General features: G+C 54.3%; 3 protein-coding genes across 3 annotated transcripts; 1 reads left to right on the forward strand and 2 right to left on the reverse strand.

Moving 5' to 3' along the window:
• Window positions 1–2,416: 2,416 nt before the first annotated feature.
• Window positions 2,417–4,313, reverse strand: PG986_008724 (R3H domain-containing protein; the record flags this gene model as incomplete). Its single annotated transcript, XM_066844946.1, has 3 exons — window positions 2,417–2,463; window positions 2,539–3,871; window positions 3,936–4,313. The coding sequence occupies 3 exons, from the start codon at window positions 4,311–4,313 to the stop codon at window positions 2,417–2,419; spliced, it is 1,758 nt and encodes a 585-aa protein (XP_066697344.1).
• A 7,578-nt stretch (window positions 4,314–11,891) lies between these two features.
• Window positions 11,892–14,981, reverse strand: PG986_008725 (uncharacterized protein; the record flags this gene model as incomplete). The annotated part of the gene is made up of 6 exons (XM_066844947.1): window positions 11,892–11,968; window positions 13,027–13,189; window positions 13,246–13,625; window positions 13,689–14,584; window positions 14,658–14,767; window positions 14,823–14,981. The coding sequence occupies 6 exons, from the start codon at window positions 14,979–14,981 to the stop codon at window positions 11,892–11,894; spliced, it is 1,785 nt and encodes a 594-aa protein (XP_066697345.1).
• Window positions 14,982–16,417: 1,436 nt separating this feature from the next.
• PG986_008726 (uncharacterized protein) lies at window positions 16,418–17,557 on the forward strand (the record flags this gene model as incomplete). Its single annotated transcript, XM_066844948.1, has 1 exon — window positions 16,418–17,557. One exon carries the CDS (start codon window positions 16,418–16,420, stop codon window positions 17,555–17,557), a length of 1,140 nt encoding a protein of 379 aa, XP_066697346.1.
• Between the last annotated feature and the right edge of the window lie 33 nt (window positions 17,558–17,590).

Below are 17,590 nucleotides of genomic sequence, written 5' to 3' on the forward strand. Positions count from 1 at the left end.
GATATCACTCGCAATTCCTAACTGGTCGATGTAATCCCAGTGGATATGCACTCTTCTTCCCTTCTTGTCGCGTCTTCCTAGGTATCAAGCGAGGCTGGTTGAACGTCAACTGTCCCCTTGCTCAAAGTCTCGAAGTGGTCGTAAGCCCCCTCCCCTCTTAATCAGAGAGGCAAAGAAAGGTTCGTCCCGTCTTCTCCTCCCCTCTCCTTGAATTGATTGATTGACACATCCGTGATCGAACCTTGTTTGCCCCGTTCATCCATACAGAAGCCGCTCTGCGCAACTCAACTCAACGTCTCCCTTAAACTTCCCGTCGGTTCGCCACTTTTCGAAACGGCACGCGGGACGGCACGTCATCTCATATTCTGAACTAAGCCCAGTGATGGACACCGGCGAGGCAAACCTTCAATTCTAACCCTAACTCTGACTGACTGACTGGGCGTGGGAAGTTTGTGAAATTTTGACGTGGTGCAAGGCATGGCATGGCATGTGGCGTGGCGGGGTACATGCAGCACATAATAGAGTAAGTATCCTCAGTTGTGATCATTCCTTTTCAGGCCGAAATGCGCAAAGCTAAGATGAGAAACAAGCACGATTCGCATGAATCCAATCATTCCCAAGACCCAAAAGGCGTTCCTTTTCCAAAAGTAGGCACGGAATGAGATGGGGGAGACGGGCTGGACCGTCATATTACGAAGTCTCTGGAAATGCATCAACATCATTTGTTTTGTCCGCGTCGAACGGCAGTCAGTAAGCAGCGTTTACGATCTCGGTCTCGTACTCGGGCATATGATGCGTTCGTTTCTCTTTCTCTTTCGTTCTCTCTTCCGCACTCTCAACGCGCTCTCTCTCTCTCGCTCTCGCTCTGGCTCTCGCTCTCATCAATCCCTCTAAAAGCGAATGCATCGATCAGACCATCAGGTCCCGATACCATTCCTGCACCACTCCAAAAACCCATCAAGCCGGAGGAAAAGAAACCAAGGCCCATTTCTCCCAAGCACATATCCATCCCCATTGTTCCAAATCATGCACAGGCAATGACAATCCCTATTCCGCACCGAGAGCGCACCGAAGTCTCCTTTTACTCCATCATTGTTGGACAAAGTCTCTCGTGGCGGTGTGGTCCTAGGCGAGTGGTGCCGGGTGGAGAGAGGGGGCGAGAAGAGGAGTGGAGTTATAAGATGGATGGATAGATAGGTGAATGGATGTAATTATTTTGGACACCAGATTGGACGAGCTGATACGATTGAATGTTGGTGGTAATGACTGAGCGCGAGACCAGAACACCCATGTATGGCATATGATGGAAAATAGAAAAAAAAAAACGAACATGGACAAAAAACACGGTCAAAATCAAAATGCACTGATATACAGAAAGCTTTCCACAAGAGACTTCATAGGTTTCCTTCCTCTTCTGCCAAACCCATACACGACATCCCTTCTCATCCTCCTCTCTCTCCTCGTCTGACCGTCTTCGTATAAATTTCGGCAGTCCAGCTCAACTGCCACTGCATATTGCCACGTCTCATCGTCGTCGTCTTCTCCTGTCTTCTCTTCTTCTTCTTCTCTTCATATTTTCGTTGTTCATTCCCAAGCGGAAACTGGTATAGATGCTGCTGCTTCGCGTCCCAAGATGTGTGTGTTCGGATAGGTGTAATGTTGATTAAATTAGGCATCTTCATCGCCAGCTAGCCAGCCAACCAGCATCGCCTTGCCATCTAAGTGATGTGCATATGCGTCGTAACAGCGTAACCATCGTGAACAGACTCCACCGTACCCTTCGGCCCTTTCAAATCCACGAGGGGGCGACCCAGGGCAGGCAAGGAATCCCAAGAGGGTATAGAAGTTTGATATCGTGATGCCGTGAATGGTCGCCCATATCGTCGCTGTATGTTGTGTGTATCCAGTTAACTTTTTTGGTGGTACGCGGTGGCGTCGGTCATCGTAAAAAGGGTATAGTCATAGAATGGCCCAGCAGGGTGAGGACGCATTCGTTTCCACGCAGGTTTGCCCCCAGATTATTGGGCAACTGCCTCCACCGCCGCCGAACAATACATCCAACACTGATGCAACTCCGTCCAGCCACGACACAAGAGGTCTGGGCTTCCAGATCACCTCCGACATTTAAAAGCAGAACATAAAAGCAAAATCATATTACAAGGCGTTAAAAGCGGGTTGGGAGTCGAATGCCAAGGAGGGAGAGTGGCCCGGTCAGCACATCATCCCCGTATCGAGTAATCACGTCTGCTTCTCCGAGGCCCATCTGGCGATCGGCTTAGGGGAACGACGCAGTGTTGGAAGCTTGAAGCATTCTATATCTCTAAGTATGTCGTAAATCGTCTCTCGTTCGAGGATCCTTGTGTCGAGGATGCGACAGGGTCGATGGGGCAAGGGATTCTCCCGCGGGCAAAAACCCTTAGTGGAAGCGCGAAGCGCCAGAGCTGCGGCCAGCATCCGATGAGTCTGGAGTAGGGTCGTCGTATTAGCAGGGATCCAAGAAATAGTGTCGTCAACAAACTGGACGGAGATGTCGCTTACCACTGCCTCGCTGCATGTGGCCACGGTTCCGGCCGCTGAACGCTTCACCCCACTCGGGGCCTCGGGGCTGTCGGTCAGGAGCGGAGCGGCCGGCAGAGCCGTTGGCACCGGGCCTCTGGCTGCCAATAGCGCCAGGAGCCTCACGGGAACGAAGATGGGCCGAGTCGTAGCCAAGGTTCAGGCCACCCATGTTGTTCGCCAGCATGGTGTCAGGGCCGGCGCTTGTGTTCTGAGCCGAGGTCGGCGTCAGGTTGGGAGGCGTGGTGAGGTTGTAGTCTCCGTAACGCGAGGCACCGAAGCCGTTCCCGATGCCAGCATAGCTCGAGCCAGAGGGAGCAGGGCTGGGACTCTTACGCAGATCAGCAAAACTCTTGGCCTTCTGAAGGCTCTGCGGGTTGTTGTATTCAGGGCTGCCGGGAACCTCGAGCGTAGGGCCCTGTCTACCCACGGTGTGGTAGGCACCCGAACCGTCTCTCCGGGCTGCGAAGTCAAACGTGGCAGCTCGGCTGAGGCCTCTGCGGTGGTCTTCCCAAGACACATTGGGCGGCAGCTGGGTCTGCACGTGGGCAGGGGGCGAGTTCTGGGGTCTCTTCATGACCTGGATCTGGCGCCTGTCAGCCTCGCCAACGGAGCGGTGTTCTAGCCCCATGTTATGGGCCAGAATATGGATCTGTCGGCGTTGTTCCGGTGCGACATCAGGCGGGAAGATGTGAACCTCGCGGCTGGGGTCGTTCTTGAACAGGGTAAGCTGCGTGTAGTATTCGAGTGTGTCAGGGTCATTCAAATCTACGTCGCGCAAAGGGGATCCAGTGGGCTGCTTGCTCACGCTAACACCGAGGGCTTGCAGAGCGTGCTGTTGATGGACTGGCAGAGGCGCGCGGTGCTGCTCTTCGAGCTGGCCCCTCTTCTCTCGCTTTTCCCGATCGATGCGATCTCGCTCCTCTTGCGGCAGCATCTTCTTGTATTCGACCCGGAGCTTTCGGCCCATGACTTCCATCCCGTTCATCTTCTGGATGACAATGGCGGTGTCCTCGGGAGTCGAGAAGTTGGCAAAGGCCAGACCTCTGAATACGCCCTTGTCAAAGTGGTAGTTGAAAGCGTAGGGCTGGGGAAGGTTCATGGTAGCCATGATCCCTTGCAGCATCTCCTTCCGGCACTGAAACTGAATGTTCTTAATAACGATGGCGGTAGGGATGAGCTGCTCGGAGTCGCCAGAGGCCGGGGTCGTAAGGACTCGGTCGGCGAGGTCCATGTCGCTATCGTTCATAGACATGTTCCCGTCGTACATTTGGTTCATGGAGTGCATGCCGTGCGCCGGTTGCTCGGTCCAATTCTGCGGTGGGTTAGTGGCGTTAGCAAACTTCTTAGGAGGCAAGTCCATGGCCATGTTGACTTACGGTAGGCAGAGCAGCTCTGCGATTGACGGGTCGTGACCCGATTCGGCCGTTGCCATTCAGGGGGCCATTCATCGTTGCGGCACCAGCGTTGTTATATCCCCAGGTTTGGCTGTTCTCGAGCATATAACCGCTCTGCTGCTGCATGGAGCTCGGGTTGAGGCGGTCGAATCGATGCATCGCGTCGAATCGCTCGTCAGGCGAGTATAGGGCGGAAGAGCCCAAGGGCCCTCCGAGGTTGTCCATAGGCCTTTGGGCTGAACGATGGCCTTGCAGTCCCGAGCCCAAACCGACGGTGGCATATCCCTGTCTCGTCGAACCAGGCGACCTGTTCGCTGACGGCGGGTAGTCGTAATACATGTCGTGTTGTTGTTGATTCATGGTGGTGAAGCTATTTTGGGGTGTTGATTGCTATTGAGAATAACCAGAATCCACGAGGGAAAGACGCAGCTGCTAGTTACCTAACTAGCAGGCTGCCGATCCCTTCTTGTCCCCCAAATCGGTATCTTAGGCCTGCGGTGGGTGTTGTGGCGACGCGAACCAGGCAGGGCAGATGACTGTTCGGGTCAAATGAAATAAGACTGGTCGCTAGGAGGGCGGAGGGGTCTGAAATGATAGGCCAAAAGGGTGCGGCTTTTCTACCCGGATCGACGAAGCGTATTGCTGGAGACGGCCAAGGCGAAGTCGGGAGGGCTGGAGGTGCAGGAGCACGAGGTGGTCAGGTCGCTCGCTTGTCGTTGCAAGTGTGCAGGGCACGGGGTGTGATGGGGAAATGGCTGGAAAGCACAAATTGCCCAAGCAACGGAGCAGAGAGCCAGTAAGCAGCGGCGACAGCTCAAGCAGGATTTGAGCAGGAGGGTGGGTTGAGAGGAGAGGGGGGGCCTAGAGGAAAGCGATGCAAAAAGCCGAAGAAAAAAACAAGTCGCACTCGGTCACGGGATGGGTACCGAGTTAGCTGTCTAGCGACTTCTGGGATTGTATGCAGCTGGGTTGATGCAGGGAGGGCGAGGTGATCAAGTATAGAAAACCAGACAAGGCTTGTCTCGAGACACGCTTGGGGGGGAGAGAGAGGACCAAGACTCCAACAACAGATCCGTCGTAAAAGAATGGTCTATCGGTCGTCTGATGAGGTAAGGAAGGACCAAGGACTGTGAGGTGAGGAGGGCGGGAGGAATGGGAAAAAAATGTCGGCGGAGAAAAACTGAGTTTGGGCGCAAAGACCCCAGAAACCGCAGAAGCCCGATTTTCTTCTTGCTTTTCGAGTGCGTGGTGAGAGGTTATGGCCTGTAGGTAGCGGGAGGTAAAGCAGGTAAAAATAGCGTGGTGATGGTCTCCGTCTCTCTCTCTTCTCTCTCGCTGGCTGTGGAGGTACCCAAAGCTAGGCAGCTGGACAGGCGACAGGCGACTTAGGTAAGGCAAAAAGTATATGTATGCGTGTTCTGATAGGCGGGGAATGCCCTGCGACCAAATTGCGATGGCGAAAATGGGCGATTGGGCTTTTTCTTCTTCTCGTCTCTCTGTCTTCTCTTCTTCTTCTTCTCTTCCTCTATAGCTTTGCTCGGTGAAGCGGGAACAAAAAACAGAAACAGGATACGAGGGGAGAGGCGGCAGAGGCAGGATGGAAAAGGGTCTGCTGCGTCCAGGGGTCCAGATGGGTGTCGGTGTCGGTGTGTGTGTGCAGTGCAGTGACCTTTTTGACGATGAGTCGCTCCAACGCAATGTGATGCGCCAGGTGCAGAGTCCAATCCAATGAGATGAAAAAGAGCTCTGCTCAATGCGCGATAGGCCCTCCTATTGCCTGTCTTTCCCGTCGCTCCGTCTATCTGCACTGTACGGCGCACTCGACTCTATGCTGTGTTTCTTCTCCCTCCCTCTCTCTCCCTACAGCTAAGGGGGTGGTGGGTTGTGTGTCCCAGTGTGGGATGGGGGCAATGAAGAAAGAGAGGGCCGGGGTTCAGCAGTGGAACGCTAACTTAGACTGCTGGGCAACCCTGAAGCCCTCCTTGTCGCTCCCTGGCCCTCGACTTTCCAATCTGCTTCGATGGGGCTTCCTATTGCTCCAAAGTGGATGTGGGCTGGCCAGTGGGCTGGCTTGTGAGTGGTTCGTTCCTGCTGCTTGCTTGCTCCCTATTAGACTCCTCGGTAGGTACGGATATCCTTGTACCTAGTAGTACATACTTGATGGATTGATGAAAAGAACGAACGCCCCCTACGCTGAATCCGATCTCGAATCTGAACAAAACCACTCGGCATCATCGAGTCAGCCGAAGGGGCTCAAGTGCCGAAAAGACCGGTCCAAGAACACCACCTGTATATTTGCGCGTCAGGCGAATGTCTGTTCGCGCGCTGCGAAACGAAACGGGGGTCTGGCGATTTGCGAGTAGGGCAGACGATATGCGAGTGTATGATGATGCAGCGGGAGCCAGGCGAGCCGGCCAAGTGCAAACAGAGGTAGCGATCTTAATAAGTGGATGGCTGCCGTTGCCCCTCGCCCAACGGCCGGTATTCCTCGACGCTGCAGACCTCGAATAGTAAGAGGCAGCTATCAGGCAGAAGAGCAGATAGGCTGCCAGTATATCTGAGGTAGTCTCATGCAACTGCTTTCTTTTACTTGCTGGCAAGCACGAGGTTCTGAGCCATGCAGCAGCAGCAGGTTTTTGCTGACAGCTGCAGTGCTGTCAAACCCTAAAAGGCATCTCAGGTACCAAAGTTTGAAGCTGCATGCCGGGCTGAACATGGCCCAGGACGCCTCCTTCCGATTGATGCTTACCTTGCAGGGCTTTACGAACTCGCACTTGCGGTTTCTGATGCAGCCCACATTCTCTTTCATCATAGGAAGGATCATGAGACTTCAGTATTCCATACAAGAGGTACCGAATAACCGTCGCCTGCTGTTTTTGGGCGCTCCTGAGAACTCAGAACAGGGGGATTGGATAGCGCCAATGGCAATATACAGGTGGGCTGTGAACGGGATAGAAGGAGGGAAAGCTACCAGGTCGGCATCAAAGCTATGCCCAGAGCCGTTAGACCACCTAGGCCATGCATTGGCAACGTTGAACGTTTGATTTCCGAGGGTTTGTTACATGCAATTCTCAAATCCGAAGAGAACTGCTGCGACCAGATGGTCTTTGCACAATATTCCCACTGCCAGCGAAGTGGTAGGTGTTGCTGGCAGGTTGCACTGTACGTGGGGTGAACATGCTGTCGATTGGGGAGCTTGCGAGTTTGGGGGCCATTCCAGGTGACTTCGGTCCCTGTTGCATCAATGCCATGTTATGCTGTTTGGCTGTAAGGTACGGGCAAAGTTCGGGCAGGCTACCTAAGCACTTGTTCAATCTGCTCAATCTGCCCTTGATAGAGATCAGGACATCACGATACTTCAAATGTTGTGGTTGAGGCTCTTTGCCATGTAGGCACTTAATCCAATGACCATAGCTTTACTATTACCTAGCATCAATGGCACTGGCAGCTGACTCCTGGACGATATCATAAGAGAGAACCTAATAATCCAGCAATGTTGCGAGAAACAGTGCGTGCTGGATCATTGGCAGGCCAATGCACCACTCTCAGGGGAACGTGCACGGGGCAGATTAAGCACCTGCCTTCTGAGGCTGTTCAATAAATCGATACCTCCTGCCCAGAACTTAGCGGCAGCTCTTCATTGATCAAGCACAGGCTGCAAACCGTTGGGTAACGACGAATCGTTTGCAACAGGCATTTGACGCTGCAAGCTGCAACCTGCAACGAGCTGTCAGGTCATTGCCCATTTGCAGTATGGCGCTCGTTGAAAAGGCTTTACATGTCTCTCTCGCGCATTCGGGGATTGTGCCGGGAGCGCGTTGAGCTGAGTTCATCCCAACTGGACTTACTTGGGAGTTCTCCTTCTCTGCCTGGCACAGGGGTTGGCCGTCGAACGGAGAGGATAGCGCAGGAGCCAGGTGCCCTGAGCAGACCCTGAGTCTGAGTGCTGCTGCTAAATTGGTCGACTGTGGCGCCTTTGCGCCCCCAACCACCCACCAACACGCCGATTCCCGTTGCTGCTGCCAGCTCAAGCCAGCAACGAACAGCGCACCAGCCTCATTGGAGGTCCACTGCGGGGACGCCGGACAAACTTCTCGCGTCTGGCGTTCAAACTGCTCCTGTCACTGACATGTTCGCCGGGGGGATGCCATTGATTCCAATAATCCATTCGCTCACCTTATCGTCGGAGAGATTATGGAGTCGCGGGACCTCGATACTACACAGTAGCTCTTCGTTCGTTATCGGTCTCTGCTCTCTGTCTCTTCCTCTCGTCTGTCAATCTCGCCTATCGCCAGCGCGGTTCCAAGTCCATGGGTGGGAGTCTGGCAATGAGTAATGTTGGCGATTGGGCAGAGGATTCCATGGGTGTTGCAATGACCTCATCAAGCCCGCCCGCACGCACACACACACACACACACACCTTTCTGCCGCTATTGGTCTTTTTCCCTCTCTCGTTTGCAAATGCGCACGTCACACCCAGCAACCAACGCTTCGTCTTGTCACCTCACCTCACCTGCTACGTACAGTATTAGTATTCATTCTTGGGTTCACCAAAAAACAACAACAATATCACGGAAATTGCGTCTATCCACCTTGGCCCCCATCGAGCAAAAAAAGACGGACGGCCCCCCAACGACTGGTTGACGGGGCATCCCTGAGGCTTGTCCCAGTCTGGTCAAGCTGTTTCTGTCCGTCCATCCGGCCCGTTACGAAGGCTCCATCTCCCTTTTCTTACAGATCTCAATAAGGACATGGGCATGGACATGGACATGGACGTCGCCTGCCAATGCTGCTGGTGCTGTTAGCTTGTCGCTCAGCTACCTAACCACCACTCTTGGCATCGTCTATTGAAGCAAGTTTCACTTTCCTCTCGCTCTCTTTTGGTCTTTTTCTACCCCCCTAATGCAGAAACCGCATGCCCAAGGTGGTGTGTGTAAATTGCCCACCTCGACATTTGCTGTCGCTCAACGTGGGCATGCCAAGTGACCGCTGCTTCTAGATTGCGGCAATCGACTATAGCCAGATTTGTCGGACTTCGCCAGTCGGAATCTTCCATTAAACCCGGATGGTGGAGACCCGGGAAATGTTCTCCTGATTGTCATCATCTTCTCTTCCATCATCACCATCAGATCTGTCCGTCTGGTTCTCGGCCAATACAACATATCGTCATGTAAGGACGAGAAAATCTCGTCGATCAGCTTCAATAGTAGGTGGGGACCCATTTCTCTCAGTCTCTTTCTGGCGGAGACAATACCCACGTCGTCTTCCTTTCCGGCCTCTTCTGGCGAATGAGCGCGATCGAGCCCACACGGAGGCTGTGAGACATACATACATTGGCGGCTGGTTCATATGCCCGTCATGGTCTGTTCTTCGCCGAGTACCCTCGAACCAGCTGGGAGCCGGTCCCGTCGACGGTGAGTGACCGCGCCTCACGCCTGCCGGCATCACCATCAACCAGGCTTCGTCTTCTAGAAACAATTCCCCCTGTATCATCCCTTGATTAAGCTCTCCTGACCACGCTGGGGATCTGCCGCTAGCCCCTCACTGCCCCGACCCCTATTTCTGTTTTTCCCCTGGCTTGGCCATACTTGTTGCCCCAAGCACACGGTACTGTGAGTCACATGACCTCGCGTGGCCGGCGGCTCAGGACGCAGTGCTCCAGGGGTGGCGCCTATTCGCCCAGCCGTCGCTGCAAGCAAGCGCCACCAGCCCAGGCTGTCGTTGCTGGTTCGATCCTCGATGCCAAAAGCAGGTTAGATCAGTGGCATTGGGGGCGAAAGCAACGCGTGCATTCGTGTGTACAAATGCGCTTACGGATCGCGAGGCGACCAGCCAACAGCTCGTTTACAACTAGTCACCGTCACGAAGGCCCGACTGCTCTATTACTTTCACTTCGAGTTACCAACACCATTGCTCCGAGCATTCCTGTTCAACTCTGACACCCCCACACAGCATGTTCAAGGGTTGATGCGAGAACCGGCAGCAATCTTGCACCAACAGTAGTCTTGGAATGCGAACTAACGCAATCATCGTGGCCGATCCGCCTTGCCGTACGCTGGATTCCCTGCGTTACATCTTAGCAGGCGCAGCAAGCGCAGGCAGCCCCAACGGTGAGCGGCCTGGATTCCCCGGATGTCTGCTGGACCTCTGTTGCCCTCTCATTGGTTGGCCCCAAACGAATCAAATGTGACAATTTCCGTCAACCTGGTCGGCATCGGCTTTCTTCGTCCACGGCACATAGCTTCTCCAGTCCGCCTTCCCTTGTAAATCGTAGAATTGCGATCTAGGGTTCCTCTTTCTGGTAGACCCCACCGGCTTGTACCAATATTCCGTCGCCGACATGGGTCAGTCCCGTGACTGCGACCCTGCGCTGCGGACGGTTTGTGGCGATCCAGGGTTGATGCCGTTGGTCCCCTAGGTCAACTGAGAAGCGTCTAGCGTTCCATCCGTTTGCACTTTGAGGTTCCAGGTACGAGATGCGTCTCTGGGGAGCTGAGACGCGTTATACGACAGCCATAGCAGCAAGCGTACGCGAAGCATGCGACGCGTCGGCGAATCGTTCCACGGGCAATCAGAATGATACTGTTCGCTCTAGTCTCCCCCAATATCACGTATCCTGCCCTGCTGTCTTGCTCACCTCCTCGGTTTCTCCTTTCTTTTTGCCCTCTCGCCAGTTCGACGGGGTCCTACAGAAGCCACATATTGGCTATCACCGCATTCTGCAGCAAGCCCCCTTGATCATGACAGTATTTTTGCAGGCCCAAGCACCGTATTGGATTCTTCGCGTGCATAGAGTCGGCTTAGCCGAGATGTTGCAGTGCGGGCTGTTGTGGCAGCTGCATCTAGCCTTGTACAAGGCGATATTTGCCTGCGTAACGACCAGCCATGCTCCATCGACGGCTGAGCTAGCCAGCAGTGCGCAGACCGGGTCACAGAGTACAGTGCCTGTCAGCGTCATCATCTGGAAAACCCCTGGCCCCTCTCTGTTCTCGCTGCCCCATTGCGGTATCCGACGGGACGGCTCGGTCATTGGTTGGCTTTCTCTGATGAACCCTATATTTTATTGCGTCGTACTCTTGTCGGCTGTCGATGTATGGCAAATCGGCTCCTCCCCCAAATCGCCATTTTGAATTAGATCCAGAAGCTTGCTCCATGAAACGGTGCGCTTTTTTATTCTTCGCTTGGATGCCCGTCCAATCGGTATCCAGCCGGATGTGTGTCACTGCACGACGCGTACCGGCATGTTTGGTAACCGGGCTGAGAGCATGCTCTCTACCGGGTGGAAAACAAATCTCTCCAGATTTGGTTGGTAGATCAAGGACATTGGCTTTCCGCACCTACTTAACATTGCCTCGTGGCTGCCCGTGGCTACCCCTGGTCATCCGAGTCCCTGCCAAACCAATCTGCAATGTATTCTTCTTTCAAGGAGGCAACCTGGGCACTCTTTACCCGCCGTTGGGTGATGGCAAGTTTCTCGGTGTGATGGGTGGCTTCCGCACTCATGTGCCAAACTCCAGCTTCGCATACAACGAACCTATGATTTAGGGTGTCTGCGTACCAGGCAAGGCAATCAAGTACGTACAAGACCCGTCGTCGAGGGGATACGTCCGTTATGTTGATGGTGGGTTTTTCTTCTTCTTTTCTCCTGCGGAGAATGAATTAAGACTGAGACACCCGACCCAGGTGAGAGCCTGCAGCGCCTGTCTCACTTTCGCTCGCGAATTGAATGATGGGAAAAGTCTCACATTGGTCAGTAACCCGAGGCAACTGAACAAGCTTGTCTCAGGGCTAGCCGCCGGTCTTGCTACCCTTCTTCTTCTTCTCTTCTTTTTTTTTTTTTTTCCATTCCCCATGATTTGGCATGCGTCTAGGAACCTGCCACAGGGCGGCAAGTACGTATGCGTCCGCCGTGGTCCATGGCTGATTGTCCAGACTGGGCTATACATTCTTCCTCTCCTTGGGCACGACGACGGCGGCCATGTTTCCTTTGATGTGAACCTCGGACTCCGCGTCAACTGCTGTCATTCCATCAGACGCAATCAACACGATACGCTCTGGGGAGACAGTTGCTTCTTCGCTGGCTGCTTGCGGGTACAATGTGTATGGGATTATAAGGCCGTACGTAGGCCCGCCACGCGTTGATTGCGTCATGCAGACATGGGACATGTGAAGCTGGGGGGTGAGTTGGTCTCAGATACAACGCACATTCCCTGTAAGTTCATATAGGGCAATGACCGTACGTACAAAGAGAGGGAAGAGTACTTGGCCAGTGTCGGATCGCGCTCTTCCGTTACGATACGTAGATCGCATAATGCCGTCTTGAGTTGATGAGATATGATTCTCTACCTAGTCTGATAAATACATGCAAACTGCATGCTCCCGGCAGCTGTTCGGACTCGAGCCCGAGGTCTTGGACGCTTGTTTTTGATACTCGGTCTTCATGTCGGTAGTCAAAGTTCCCTCCCGACCTGCGCTCTATGTTTTGTGTTCATATCGATACTCGGGCTTTGGGATATGTGCTCAGTGTCCTGGTACAAATCAGATGGTAACCTATGGTGAGACTTTTGCTCATACTGAGCTGACTTGGATTCGAACCAAAGTAAAGGGGAAATACAGCTATGTTTTATTATATCATAATTGCTATGCCTAGAGTTTATTCCATTAGTGACATGATTAGCCAGCTCTGACATTAAATTATAGTGAGTCGGATCAACCAACACTCTAGCAAACGGAGGGTTTATTTCAAGTAATCCTGACAGTAATTCCCATTGACAATCAACATACTGTTTACGAATTTCGACCCCCTTGTTGTAGACCCAAAGCTTATATGCCATTAATTCGGTATACGTCAAAACCACAGAAGTAACGACTGAACATTGCGGGAGGGGATTAGTTGGACACGACAGGACATCATCGACATCACCTGTAAGCCAGCGTGAGGGGGAGAAAAGCTATAAGCACCCAACATGTAGACCAAGCCTTCCATCGGTCGGTTACTGTTCACCACCCCGCGATGATCTCCAAGACCCATTCGACGTCCGCCTTCCCTCAGCCGCTGACAGTGACGACACACCGGAGACCACGCGGCTTTGTCCCTGGGACTGCCCCGGGCTACCGCCAGCACCCTCTTCCTGCTGCGCAAGAGGGGCGTACGCCCCGCTGGATGGTCGGGATGAAGCTGCCGGCGTCGGGGTCGGTGGAGACACAGGGGCGGCATTGGGGAGAAGTAGCCGCTGCTGAAGCGCGACGTAAGCGGCCTCGGTGGTGTTATTGTAGCTGCCGCGGCCGCTACGGCTGACTGCGGCGGCGACACGATGCTGCTGTTGTTGCTGAGGAGAGGGGAGGTATTCTGCAGGCCCAGACCGGGCAGCTGGGGCGTGGACCCGGCCGAGTTGGCACCGGTGCTGGCTCGCGGCGTGCTGGCGTGGCTACTGCTGCTGGCGGTCGATTTGTGGAATGGGGAAGCTTGCGAGGATCCGGAGCCGCGACCCGCGGGCGGCGAGACTACCTGCTCGCTGCAATAGTACGCGAGGTCGACTTTGTGCTCACTGGGGGCGTTCTTGTTGAGGGGCGAGTACTGCTGCGTGGGATGGCTGTAGAAGACGGCTGTCGCGTTGAAGGCCGGCTTTTCGTCGTGGACATGTTTGTCTTTTCTCGTTTGACTTACTTTTTCTGAATGGGTGGTCAGTACAGCACCTTTACCAACCAGGACCTAAATAACCATAAAATACTTACGGCTTACGACCTGGGCCACGTTAAACAAGATGAAGCCGCTCATGAAGATGGGCACCAACTGGCCGAACGAGGACCAGTCGTTCTCGGGGTTGGTACCGTTGTCCGTTTCCATCCAGCCGGAGCGCGCCACCCAGTCGCGCAGCTGGAAGATGTAGACGGTGGACTTGATGACGGCGATGGAGCTGACGACGACGCCGCCGGTCAGGTAGGTCAGGTAGCCGAACGACACGGCCTTGCGCAGCTTCGTCTTGGGCTTGAAGACCTGCGACAGCCGCTTGCCGGGCTTGCCGCGCCAGCCGGCGTGGTGCTTGTTGCGCCGGAAGTAGCGGATGGCCTCGGCGACGATGGCGGCCAGGTAGAAGAGGAGCAGGATGATGTACCAGTTCCAGCCGTGGATGGTGTTGCCGGGGGTGGACTGGTTAAGGTTGTTCTTGAAGAAGACGTCGACGCTCGACGTCGTGTTCTTGAAAGTGTCCTCGAGGGGGGAGCGGGCCGTCTCGAAGCACGCGGCCGGCAGCAACAAGAAGCTGTCGGTCTCGTCGGCAGCGGGCACCTCGGTCGGGAACTTGATGTCCGGGTCGGCGGCGTTCTGGTTCACCATGAGCAGGCCGGTGACGATGAAGACGCCGGTGACGCATAGCACGCGCAGCAGGGCCAGGAAGGGATACTGCCAGTAGTGCCGCACGACGGTGACAGACATGAGGTGGGTCGCGCAGCTGATGAGCATCATGTTGCCGACGATGTTGTAGTGGTAGGCCGAGATCTTGCAGCCCTGCCAGTAACGCAGCGTCAGGGCGTAGGCGGCGCCCGTGAAGATCTGCTGGTCGCTCGAGGTCAGCACTAGGCTCTCGAGGATGTCGGTGAAGCTGATGCGGTCCTGCTGCCTGCGCTTTTCTCTGTTTCAGTTGATTCCGGTAGTTAGCATCGTGCGTGTCTGTTGGCGTGCCCATGAAACACAATGCAACTTACTCTTCTGAACGTGTGGACTTCCAACCCATTGTCTTGGACAGCTGCCATAGCACGTCAACCGCGCTGGCGGCTAAGGCGAAGCATGTCACCCCAATGAAGACTCCGACGATCTAGGCTGTCAATTAGTTTATGGACAGCTTCAGGGATGCTCGGGATGGGACGTACGCCGATTCCAGCTACATCAGGATTGCCAGGAAACTGACCGCGCCCAAAGTCTCCCAGCGAGTTGTACTTCTGAGTTTCATTGTTGATATCCTCGTGATCACAGTTGATCGTCACATTATAATGACTCCTGCATTCGTAAACGGAGACGTAGGCGCCCATGTTTGGTAAGAAGCGATATTTGTTCGGCAGCCAAGATACGATTTGCTAAACAATGTCGGGTATACTCCAAGGTTCATCTGACTGGTATTGAGAAGCAGACCTAAAAGAGTATGCGCGAGGGGGCACCAAGTGGAATTGATATACCCGCGCTGGAAGAACGAGTTCGAAGTTCCCCGCCGCCACCATTCTGATGTGCCATTGATAGAAAAGATAACCACTGAAGCAGGATCCCAGCCCGTTCCTCTCCATCAGGCACGGCAGGCCGAGCCTGCTTGAAAGTGACACACGCAACCCCTGTCATTGCAGATGGTGCTATTGACACCCCGAAGAACCGTTGCATCGTCCTGCATGTTATCACGTCGTGCAAACAACCAACAAGCCAATGAGGTCGAGCTTATGTGCGGAGAAGGCTGGCTCAGCTCCAAGCTCAGCAATCATCGTTGGGACTATTAATAGCTTTGCCAGAGCCTCGTACTCTCAAAGCCGGACGGCATGTTGGGGGCTGAAGAGTATGCTTTTGCTCTCAGCCTGGCATGCCGACTCCCTGTCCAGCTCGGAGCAGTCGGCGGGGGAATATGTCTGACACCAGGCTAGAAGCAAGTAAAGAAGACGGGAGGGCCAAATTTCGGTCGCTTGAAGCCGCAGCAGAAACATTTCATGTCCCCTGCGTCTGCCGGAGATAGAGGCGTCCCATTGGTCGGTTGGTTGACCACGTTCAGCGGCCAGGGGCCGGCCCGCATAATCGGCAAATGCTGCTGCCCGAAAAACCCCAGCGTTGGATGTGATAAGAACCGGGGGTCTGGTCGTCACGTACTGCGGATGCCCGAGCCTCCCCGCACCGTCGCCAATCTATGCCCTTTCCAGGCGGGCAAGTTGGGCATCCTTTCTTCTCTGTTCTACAGAGAGCAGTGCAACCTTACTTATCAGTTAATGATACCTGGGCTTGGACCCCCAAAAACGCACCGTCAGCTGGAAGTTAGTGTATGAGACATAACGTGCATATGCAACCACCATCCAAACGCTCTAGTGCCCGCCGAAAGGTAGTGTGCAGAAGCTGGTAATTAGTCTAAAATTGGAGCGAGGCTGTGTTCAATTGGACGTTGTACAGACACATTGTCTTGGAGGGAACGACTGGCCCGACTGAGAGAGGAAATGTAAAGAGATGTCGTTGAAAAAGAGGTCGCATGTAAGTAAGTAGCAGCGTTGACGACATGAAGCACTACATCAACACACGAGTTTTATTCGGTGCAGATCTGATGAGAGAGGGGGGTGGCGCAGCAGTGCTGTAAGCCACCTGCTACATGAACTACTGCATGCACGCGCCACGTTTCTATTTTTCTAGAATCAAGACTCTCCAACCCTATCAAGACGTCTTAACCGGAAACAGAAACGATTGCAGCTCGACGCACATACATACGCATGTGAGTGCAGTCAATATGGATCCCGAAGGAGGGATTGCTGAGAGCGCAGGCCAAGATAATGCTACTCAGGCGGCTCTGTTTGATCCGTTCACTCGCCTCCCGCCAGAACTCCGAAGACACATCTGGGACTTGGCGCTTCCCCGTCGCATCATTCCAATCCTGGAAAAGCTCTGGGACAAACGACCGGCTGGCGTTATATATGATGACGATATGAGGGTGTGGCCTCGATGGCCTACATACGCCACATATGTATTTGAGAGGCACCATCGGCCACCCGCTGTCGCGCACGCCTGCCGTGAGGCGAGAGATGTGGCGGGTCTGGGGCGAGTGGTCAGTGCCGACAACTCCAAAAGCATACCCGCCAACGAGCGGGAGAGATACCCGATAGGGAATTCTATAGAACACACCTGGTTCGATCCTGAGCGGGACACCCTCCTGGTCGAGATCGACTTTCCGAATGCCACCTACCCCCGGACGGCCATCGAAACCCACGCAGTTGGGGTCATCAAGGACCTGGCCAGTTGCGTCCGCCACGTCATCCTGAGCGACAGCGGCAGCGGTGATCCACACTGCTTCATTGAAGGCCTGTTCAACCCAAGGCTCTTCCCTTGTCTCCGGACGATAGGCGTCTGTACCCGGGAGTTGCGCGTCGATCTACGGGAGAGCTACTTCTTCCTCCGCACGGTGTTCGGCATCTTGCAAGAAGACCACGAGTCCATCGTTATCGACCTCTCCGAGGAGCAAACAGCGGACGCGCGCGAAATCGATCAGCTGCAGCGCAAACTCAGGGAAATCTCCCCCGGCGGCGAGATTGACGACTTCTGCGAATGGCTCACCGCGCTGAAGGAGCGGCATCAGCCTCTCCATCCCGGTGTGATCTTCCGCTCCCACGTAAAACGCCTCCGAAAGGGGTTTTTGGGCCAGTGCATCATGTGGACGCCGCTCGACGGCTTACGGGAATGGGACGCAGAGCAGTATCCCGAGGACGAAGACCGGCCCGGCTACTGCGTTTTGTACCACCCTGAGGACATGGAGTATACGCTAGACACGGACTGCTATATTTCGTGTTCATTCGTGCCTCCGCCAGGATGGGTCGAGTACGCGGCCTCGCTTTGTCCAAAGATTTATAATGTGGCATCGGTAACATGGGTCTGAAACAATATTACGATGACACTTGATGTATAAACA

This window comes from Apiospora aurea (assembly GCF_038362705.1).
Source record: "Apiospora aurea strain CBS 24483 chromosome Unknown utg000006l_segment0_segment0, whole genome shotgun sequence".
NCBI lineage: Eukaryota > Fungi > Ascomycota > Sordariomycetes > Amphisphaeriales > Apiosporaceae > Apiospora > Apiospora aurea.